The sequence below is a fragment of the Elephantulus edwardii genome, unplaced genomic scaffold (genome assembly GCF_000299155.1).
Source record: "Elephantulus edwardii isolate Elephantulus edwardi_28Jun2011 unplaced genomic scaffold, EleEdw1.0 scaffold00017, whole genome shotgun sequence".
Classification (NCBI taxonomy): Eukaryota; Metazoa; Chordata; class Mammalia; order Macroscelidea; family Macroscelididae; genus Elephantulus; species Elephantulus edwardii.
This window is the reverse complement of record NW_006399767.1, coordinates 8,719,090-8,729,373: the sequence shown is the minus strand read 5'-3', so window position 1 is coordinate 8,729,373 and position 10,284 is coordinate 8,719,090. Positions and strand designations below refer to the sequence as shown.

Sequence of the window (10,284 nt, the reverse complement as noted above, 5' to 3'; positions counted from 1 at the left end):
CCAAAATCTCTGTAAATGTTCATTGAAATTAATAATAATAATAATAATAAATTCATTAAGATAATGTCCAATAATAGTCTGTCATCAGTGACTATTGTCCCTCTTCTCTCCTCCCCCATTGTTAACATGACTTGGTTGCAGAATGGCAGGTAGACAGTGGAAAAAACCTGGTCACTAAACTTGTGAAGGGCTTTGACAACAGAATATCATTGCATCAGAAAGAACTACTCTTGGGCTTTTGATAAGTTGTTTGTCTCTTGTGTGGAAAGTGAGTTGGCAGGAGGCAAGAATAATTGAAGAAAAGTCAGTAGAGATTTATTTTGCAGAAATAAAAATGTTAAATGATGGTCACCTAACCTACATCTTTTAGTGAACATTTATTATTTGATTCTCGTGTTGTCAGGAGAGGCTAGTCCTCGGGAAAAGGTGTCATGCTTGCAAAAGTAAAGGGTCCGTGAAAGAGAGGAAGATCATCAACAACAGGATGGATTGACCCTGGGATCACAACAGTGGGATTGAGCATACCAGAGATTGTGAGGATGGTGCAGGACAGGTCAGGGTTCAGATCCATTATTTATATACTCCCTATATGGCACCAAACAACAACAACAAGGGAACTGTACTGTGTACTTTTTACTTGTGGTTTTATTTCAACTTCACAAGCACATGATGAGCTAAGTGGCAATACTTTCAATCTACATATGTGGGAACAGAGCCTCTGAGCCCTCTTGTCTTAGGTGCCATGATTAGTGAGTGGTATTGCTAGAAATTGAGCCCATAGCTATTTGACTGGAGCAGCTGGGCTGTTAGTCTTTTTATAAGGTAAGCAGAACCTACATTATATAAAAAATTACTTTAAAAAAATTGCACTGTGACTTCTGAGTGCAGAATGAACTTGAACAAAAAGCCAGTTTCTGCAGAGTCACAGCCCCATGTGTGTCTGGGTAGATATGTGCTCCCTAGAATTTTCAGCAGCTCATTTGGGGACGCTCTGGTGGCATAGTTAGTAGCAGTTGTGTTGCTGACTCCAAGGCCAGATCTCTCCAGTTTGAATTCACCAGTGACTCCACAGGAGAAAGATTAACAATGTCTTCCTGTGGGATTTACAGCCCTGGAGGGTCCACTCTGAATCAATTCCATCTCTACGGGGTGGGGGTGGGGAGAGAGGCGAGAAGAGAAGAGAAGGGAAGGGAAAGGAAGGGGAGGGGAGGGGAGGGGAGGGAGAGCAGGAAGAAGAAGAAGGAGAAGGAAGAGGAGGAGAGGAAGATGAAGAAGAGGAAGAGGAGAAAGGAAGAGGAGGAGGAAGAGGAAGAAGAAGAAGAAAGAAGAGGGGAGAGGGAAAAGATAAAAAGAGAGAGGGGGAAATTTAGGGAAGGGAGCTCTCATGACACAGTACGTTGAGTTGCACTGCCAGTCTCTGTTGGTTCAGATCCACTAGCCAATCTTCAAGAGAAAGCTAGACACTCTCCTTCTACGCAATCTAACCTTGGAAACCCAATGGAGGATCTGCTATGGATTGGTTTCAACTGGATAGCAATGAGTTGAATAAGGTTCTATGCAGCAGCTCTCCTCCATAACACATGGGGTTGCCGTGTGTCACACTCAGCTTGACAGGTGATGTGTTTGGTTTTGGGTTTTGTTTGTGCTGGGATTTTTCTGTATGATCAAGGCTGACCCTGGACCCCGGCTGGCAGAAACTGGTTCTTGTAACCTCCTCTTCTTTCCTCTTGTTCCGTCTAAGGGCAAATGGAGGTGCTGAACCTCCTGCTGGAACATGGAGCCAGACCCTGCCTGGTAACTGATGTGGGCTGGACCCCAGCTCATTTCGCAGCTGAGTCTGGCCACCTGAACGTGCTCAAAACTCTGCATGCTCTGCACGCCGCCATCGATGCTCCCGACTTCTTCGGAGACACACCCAAGAGGATTGCACAGATTTATGGGCAGAAATCATGTGTGGCATTCTTAGAGAAGTAAGTTTCTTTTCTCTCCAATCCAAAAAAGTAGACAACATTGAGATCTGTGTAAGTGAACTGAGCAAATCCAAGCATGTCATTGCTGTTTTGAGTTGTTTTGATGATTTTTTCACTGGAATGACCAGGTTTTGAAGAAATTATATTAATCTACCCAGGTCATGGTCTGGACAATGACTAAGGATGACAGAAGAAGAATTGGTATCTTTGAGCTGTGATACTGGAGCAAAGTGTTGAACACTCCATGGACTGCCAAAAGAACAAACAGTTTTGTCCTGGAGCAGATGAAATGAAGTTGCTTTTACAGGCAATGATTTTCAAAGCTCCATCTCACATACTTTGGGCATATTGCTGGGAGGGATCAGCCCTTAGAGAAAGTCCTTTGAAAAGGTGGAAAGAAGAAGAGCCTGGATGAGATGAGATGGATTGACACCGTGACTGGCATAATGTGGGTAGGTGAGTCGGAGACAATGAGATTGGCTCAGGACAGTGTTCAGAGCTATTGTGCATAGAGTCTCTATCAGTGCCAGATGACTCATTAGCATGTAACAATAACAATAACTCATTAAAAAATTACTTTGGATTGTTTGCTGGTCTAAAAGATACCAGTGGAACTTCAAAGAGTATGGTTTTTCAAAGTAAAATTTGATCCTAGAACTGAACATACCTTTGTGGCTCAACTTTCAGTTAACACTAGCAACAAATTTATGGCAAAAATACTTTTCTATCACCTTTTGGGTTATTTATAAAACAGTAAAAAAGAAAAAAAACCAAAAAACTTTCAGTTAAGTAAAAGACAGACTTTTAGGTTGAACCTAACACGAGCAAAGTACTCGAACCTTAGAATAATCACTTATACAAGATTAGGAGGTAGGAAAGGGTTGTTGTTGTTGTTGTTATGTGCCATTGAGCAGCCTGCAATCAATAATGGCCCTTTGTACAGCAGCTCTGAAGCCTGCCCTGTCCTGAGTCAATCTCGCTAATTCTGACACCAACTCCCACTGCCTCAGTATCAGTCCATCTTATCTGGGATCTTCTCCTGCACTGTCCCTCCACCCTTCCAAACATGATGTTCTTCTCCAAAGACCAGTCTCTCCTGGCCATGAGCCCAAAGTCTGTGTGACGGAGCTTCAAAAATCCTAGCCTCCAAAGAGAAACTTCATTTCATCCTCTCCAAGACAGACCAATTTGTTTTTTTGGCAGTCTATGGTATGTTCAAGACTTTTCTCCAGCACCACAACTTAAAGGTTTTGATTCTTTTTCTGTCATCCTTGGTCATTGTCCAGCTCTCTGAAGCATAACAAATAATTGTAAAGACCAGTACCTGATTAGGTACACCTTAGACTCCAGACTGATGTAGTTGCTTTTCAGCACTCTGGAGAGGTCTATGTTGTTGTTATGTGCCATCGAGTCGCTTGCAACTCATAGTGACCCTATGTACAATAGCTCTAAATGCCGTTCTATGCTGTGCCAACCTTGCCATTTCTAACACACTCATTCCCGCCACTCCACTCACAGAATCGATCCATCTCATCGAGGGTCTTCCTCTCCTGGGACGTCCCTCCACTCTCCCAAACATGATGTCCCTCTCCAAGAACCAGTCCCTCCTTGCAACATGCCAAAAGTATGTCAGACGAAGCTTCAGAATCTTCTGGCTTCACCCTTTCCAGGACAAACCCGTTTGTTCTCCTAGCAGTCCATAGTATATTCTCCAGTACACTCTTCTCCAGTACCACAGCTCAAAGACATCAATTCTCTTTCTGACATCCCTACTCACTGTCCAGCTCTCCAATGCATAGCATGTAATTGCGAAGACGATAGTTCAGATTAGGCGCATCTTAGTCTCCAGCCTGACATCATTGCTCTTGAGAGGTCCCTCCCAGCTGACTTTTCCAATGCAATTCATCTCTTGATTTCCTGGCTGCTGTTACCAAGAGTATTGACTGTGGAGCCAAATAAACTAAAACTGTTAACTGGCTCAATCTCTTCACCATCCATACTAATGCGGCCAATTGGTCCAGTGGTGAGAATCATTGTTTTCTTGATGTTGAGCTTCTATCCATATAGGAGGCTGCAGTCCTTGACCTTCTGCAGCAAGCGCTTAAGGTCCTCCTCAGTTTCTGCAAGCAGGGTTGTGTCATCTGCAAAATGCAGGCTGTTGATGACTTTTCCACCAATCCTGATGCCACATTCCTCCTGTACAGGCCAGCATCTCAGATGATCTGTTTTGCACACAGATTGAAAAGGTATGGAGACAGAATACATCCCTGATAGACCCCCTTCTTGCTTTTGAACCATGTAGTCTCCTTACTTTGTTCTGACGACTGCTCTTGGCCCAAATATAGGTTTTGCATTAGGACAATCAAACGTTCTGGGATTCCCATTCTTCCCAGAGTCAGCCACAGCTTGTTGTGATCTACACAGTCAAAAGCCTTTGCAAAGTCAATGAAGCACGGGTAGACATTCTTCTGGTATTCTTTGCTTTCTGCCAAGATCCATCTAACATTAGCTATAATATCCCTAGTACCACAACCTCTTCTAAATCCAGCCTGCACTCCAGGCTGTTCTCTGTTTACATATTGTTCCGAACATTTTTGGATAATTTTCAGCAGAATTTTGCTTGCATGTGATATTAATGATATTGTTAGATAATTTCAGCACTCTGTTGGGTCACCTTTCTTTGGAATGGGAACTAATACCTATCTTTTCCAGTCAGTTGGCCAGCTGGCTGTCCTGCAGATTTCTTGGCATAACTTAGCACATCCAGGGCAGTGTCTGTTTGTTGGAACATGTCAAGGTTTATGACATTAGATTTTCCCAATGCAATTAATCTTTTGATTTCCTGATTGGTAGTTTTAAGAGTGTTGATTGTGGATCCAAGCAAGCTCTAATTGTTAACAACTTCAATCTCTTCTCCATCCATCATGGTGCTGCCAGTTGGTCCAGAGGTGAGAATCTTGATGTTGAGCTTCAATCCATATTGAAGATTACAGTCCTTGACATTCTGCACCAAGCTCTTCAGGTCTTCTTCAGTTTCAGTAAGGAAGGCTGTGTCATCTGCATAACATAGGTTGTTGATGAGTCTTCCTCCAATCTTGATGCCACATTCTTCTTCATAAAGCCATTGCTTCCTGAATGATCTGTTCTGCATATAGATTGAAAAGGTTTGGAGACAGGATGCATGCCTGACTCAATCTTTTCCTGATTTCGGAACTTGCAATGTTCCCCTGCTCTGTTCTGAGGAGTGCTCCTGGTCCAAGTATAGATTTCACATAAGCACAATCAAGTGTTCTGGGATTTGCATTTTCCTCAAGGTTAGCCACAATATTTTTAAGATCCAGTTAAAAAGAAAAATGGTGACTTGACAGAGTGTGGAAATTATTGAACAATATCACTAATATCACACACTAACAAAATCCTGCTGAAGAATATCCAGAAATGACTAGAATAGTACATTGACAGAGAACTACCAGATATACAAGCTGGGTTTAGAAGAGGCTGTGGCAATAGAGACATTACTGCCAATGTCAGATGGATCTTGGCAGAAAGAGTAGCAGGAGAATGTCTATCTGTGTTTCATTGACTGTGCAAAGACATTTGACTGTGTGGTTCACAACAAATTGTGGCTAACCTTGAGGAAAGGGTAGGATAGAGGAATTAGTGGGAATAAGGATCAGAATGGTAGGAGACAGATTGCTGCTCCAGAGTGGAGACTGCAATGGATGGATGCTGTACAACAAAATCTATATGAAGGAAGGAAGGACCAGCTGCTCTGTGAACTGACACTCAAAGTACCATCATCCTTACCATCAAATGCCTCAAATAAGAGGAGGGGACACCAAGTTTGAAGATGTGACATGGCTCAAGATTTCTAGGCCTACTTCTTATTCTTCTAAAGCTCCATCCATCAGCTTGATCTCAGGAAAGTCCCTTCCTACCCTTAATCTCTTCATCTTTTAAAAGGAGGCAGAGACTTAAGCTACCATAGATGAAGATCCTTCTGTATTTGAAAACTTCTGTTGATCTATGAATGTCTCTCTCTCTCTCATACAAACGCCAGAAATAAACCTGGAACCACTGCACCAGGAGTAAACATTTGAACCAAATCTGTTCTCAGGAAAATTACCAGCAAGTCTGGAACTGTTTGTAGTTACTAATTAATGAATTCTTTACATCCTCCATCTCACCTCCACTTTATTTACCATTTGACATTCCTGAATGTCTTCTCCCTTGCTTTCCCCTATGTTTTTCTTGTCCTCTTTCACCTCTCTGAGTATTTCTTCTCCTTTCTCCCCTCCTGGACTCCACCCTAACACTTAACTTTTTTTTTCAGTCCTTTTAGATACTGAACACCCTCCAGGATCTGTCTTTGGCTCTCCTTTAATAACTTCCTCTGTCATCTCCTCCCTACCCGTGTGATCAGCAGACAATCCCAGCATCACTGAGTGAAGGAGAAGTGGTTTGTCACCGCAACAAGGACTGTTGCTGCCAAGAAAAAGGAGAAGTTGGAGTTGAGAAGACAAAGCCAAGAAAGGTCAAACACATCATGTGCAAGTCATTTCTCTTCACCAGCATCGCCCACTGGGAACTTAGCTTCTGACAAAAAGAATCATAAATAAAGGGGAATTAAATATGGACCTTGAATGTCAGCTAAGACAGAACAAACTCCCCAGTTCTCAGTGGTTCACTCAAGTCATGCCTGTGTGCTGTAGAGTAGACCAGCTTTATAGGGTTGTCAAAGCTGTGACCTTTCAGAAGCATAGTGTCGGTCACTTCTTCCAAGGCTCTGGAGTTTCTTCTTCAAAACTGCGGGGTGATTTCAAGCCACCAACTTTTGTGGTTAGTAGTCCAGGGCTGAACTATCTGTGCCATCCAGGAAATCCTGAAAGGTAATTAAGACCGGAGTCAAGAGTAAAGAAGGGGATTGTTGGAATGGGGTAAAGGTGTCAAGTTGTATTTGTGCATACGTTCTGTAGATGTTCGTGCAGGAGGGAGGCTCGTGGTGGGAGTAGGTGGTCTGGGTGAGTGGAACATTTGTGCTGGCAAGAAGTAAATGGATGGTGACCTTAGTGAGATGGTTAAACAGATGAGTGTGGACTCATGAGTGAATTCTCAAGACGACATATATTGTTTAGAAAGTTACTTGAGCAGTAGAGATGGTGGCAACAGAGGCAAAAAGTAGGACTGGGGCCATTAAGACTCTGGGCAATGAGATTGCCTAAGGAAATTGCTAATCATTCATCCCTTCAGTATGGGAGTGCCTGTTCTAGGAAGATGCAGGCAGAGGTAGAGAAGAAAGAAGAGAATTTTAATTATGCAGCATTTGATCATATTTTCAAGATTCTGGAGATCATTAATAGACCAATTAAACTTTGATCCAACCTTCCTATGTAATAATTTACTCAATCCCGAAATACTTTTGAGTTCTGCTGTCAGCTCTGGTGGCTTAGTGGTAAGGAGTTGTGCTTCCAACTCAAAGGCACACAGTTCAAATCCATCAGCTGCTCCATGGGAGGAAGATGAGCAGTCTCCTGGCCTGCACTTTACTGCCTCTGAAAACTCACTGAATGGTCACTTCTGAATCTGTCCCAACTTGTTAGCAATTAGTTGCTTTTATTTTGGTTTTTTTTTTTGTTGTAATCCATCAACATATACAATAAACATGTAAGAAGCAATTATTTTTATTTTCTTACATGTTTATGTTTTTCTAAATTTCATGCAATGAAGATGTGTAATTGTTATAAGTAGGAAAAAAACACAATTAAAACATAAATGACTGAAATATCGGTCCCAATAATGTGTTGATTGCTCTATAGATATGAAAATTGTAAGAATTATTAGTGCTTTCTCCAGCTAAGCATGTCACTGTCTTTGCTTCTAGAAAAATATTGCTGGTGGCGTAGTGTATTACATTTTGATTCAGTAACTGAAAAGTGGGTGATTTGACTCTATCAGTCACTTTAGGGGGAAATTGGGTGGTTTGCTTCCATAAAGATTTACAGCTTCAGAATAGCTAGAGAACTGTGGTGCAGTCACAAAATAGAGTATTATGAATCATTAAAAGATGGCCAAGAATTAATGCAACACTGTACAATAGGGTGAAATCAGAATAAATTATGTTGAGTAACATAAGTCGTTGACAAATATACCATTATGGTATGTTGTTGATATGTGCCATCAAGTTGGAACTGACTCACAGCTGACCCTCCATCATGCTTTCAAAGGCAGTAAATTGCACAGGGGTTGATTGATTGCTCACCTTTCTCTCTAGAAGCAGCTGGTGGATTTGAACTATATGCCTTTGGGTTGGCAGCACAGCCTCTTACCATTAGAATACTAATTTTTTTAATAATTTTAATGAACATTTACAGAGATTTTGGATTTCCATTCATTCATTGCTGCACTTCTCTCCCCGTCCAGCGCCCCCCCCCAGTTCGCTCCTCTCTTTCAAAAGTAAAAGAAACATTGCCTCCCTCGTACATAATCCCCCCGCACCCCTCCCACCTCCCCAAGTACATTCCTATGCAACCTTAATTGTGGACTCTTGTGATAACCATAATACCCTATCATATATTGCTTTTAAATTATTCACTCCCTTATCTGTTTCAGTGCAATATACATAATTTATCCAGTTTTTCTCAGTCTTACCCCCACCCTGATATCAGTCCCATGTTACATCAGTGGCACCATGCAATATTTGTCCTTTTGCAACTGAGATACTTCACTCAGCATAATGTCCTCCAGGCTCACCCATTTTGAATAATATTGCATGAGTTCCTTGTTTTTCAATGCAGCATAGTATTCCATTGTGTGAATATACCACAGCTTCTCTATCCATTCATTTGTTAATGGGCACCTGGGTTGTTTCCAACTCCTTGCTATTGTGAACAAAGCCACGATAAACATGGGTGTGCATCTATCTGCTTGGATGTCAGTTATGGTCTCTTTGGGATACATTCCCAGTAGTGGAATTGTTGGGTCAAATGTATCTCTATTTGCAATTTTTTGAGAAAGCGCCATACCGCCTTCCAGAGTGGTTGCACCATTTTACACTCCCACCAACAGTGAATAAGAGTTCCAGTTTCTCCACAACCTCACCAGCATTTGTTGCTTGCTGTTCTGTTAAATTTTGCTATTCTTACTGGGGTGAGATGATATCTCATAGTTGTTTTGATTTGCATCTCTCTTAGAGCTAGGGATTTTGAACATTTCTTCATGTGCTTGTTGGCCATCTGAATGTCTTCTTTGGTGAAGTATTAGAATACTAATTTTTTAAAAGCGAGAAATGATTTACAAACAGGAAAAATTAATCTTGGGAGGTTAGGAGAGATGAAAATAGAGGGAGAAGGGAGAAAAAGATATTTTGAAAATTAATGCATCAATAGAAAAGATTCTTACCTTCAAAATCTGAGGGAGGGTTGCCATGAGTTTGGGGAGGTCACACCAATTTTTCCTTCTACTTCATGACACTTTCTTTAGTGTCTAAGATTTCCCTGAATTTTCACATTGCAGTGCACATACTTGGCCTCCTTTACTCCACATGGGCTGCTGAATACTTATAGTGCATTCAGAAAGTTGGAACAATATACTACCCACTGCTGTTGTGACACAACTCATAGTGAGCACATTGGACAGAGCAGCACTGCCCAGTGAGGTTTCCAAGGCCGTACGTTTTCATGGAAACAGAGTCATCTTTCTCCTATAGAGTGGGTAGTGAATTAGAATTTGTCATTTTTTGGTTAACAGTCTAGTGTTTGATCAACGGTACTCTCAGACCTCCTAGAAAGCAGGAAGAGACAGAGATTCCAAAGCCAAAGAGGGCTGGCTCTCTTGCTCCAGGTGTTAAGAAATTTGTCTTTTCTCCCGTTTTTAGGGCAGAGATGGAGTGCAGAGACCACCGCCGCGTTGCTGAGCAGAACGGGCTGCTGCTAGATCAGTGTGATGAAGACTGGGATGTCAAAAAGAGAGAGTTGGAGCAGTCTCTTCCGTCAAGTCAGAACACTACCAAGAACAAGAATAGTCGAGGCCCAGCCAGGTTCAGGAATCTCAGGGGCAGGAGAATGTGAGCAGCTGGGACAGGTTTAAAGCCATCCAAGGGACTCGAACATGGCACTGGAGGCTGTTAGGAGTGTTGTGTATTGCTTGACATCTTATTTGTATATCATTATTCAGCTGCTTCTATCAGAATCTCCTGACCAGTCAATTGATCTAGAAACCTGGCTTTTGCCTTCAAGCTAATATCAGTTGTTAACAAGAATTAGCAAAACCAGAACCAAACCATCAAGTGAACATGTGTTACACACTAGAGTCACAG

The 10,284-nt window shown here is 42.0% G+C and overlaps 1 protein-coding gene across 1 annotated transcript in view; it reads left to right on the top strand.

Annotated features, from left to right (window-relative positions):
- Positions 1-10,036, top strand: part of ANKRD66 (ankyrin repeat domain 66) — a 10,958-nt gene extending 922 nt beyond the window's left edge. Inside the window, exons 2-3 of the mRNA XM_006881927.1 lie at positions 1,742-1,970; positions 9,844-10,036. Coding sequence (XP_006881989.1) covers positions 1,742-1,970; positions 9,844-10,036 — 422 coding nt within the window. The remainder of the gene's footprint in view (positions 1-1,741; positions 1,971-9,843) is intronic.
- Positions 10,037-10,284: the final 248 nt, after the last annotated feature.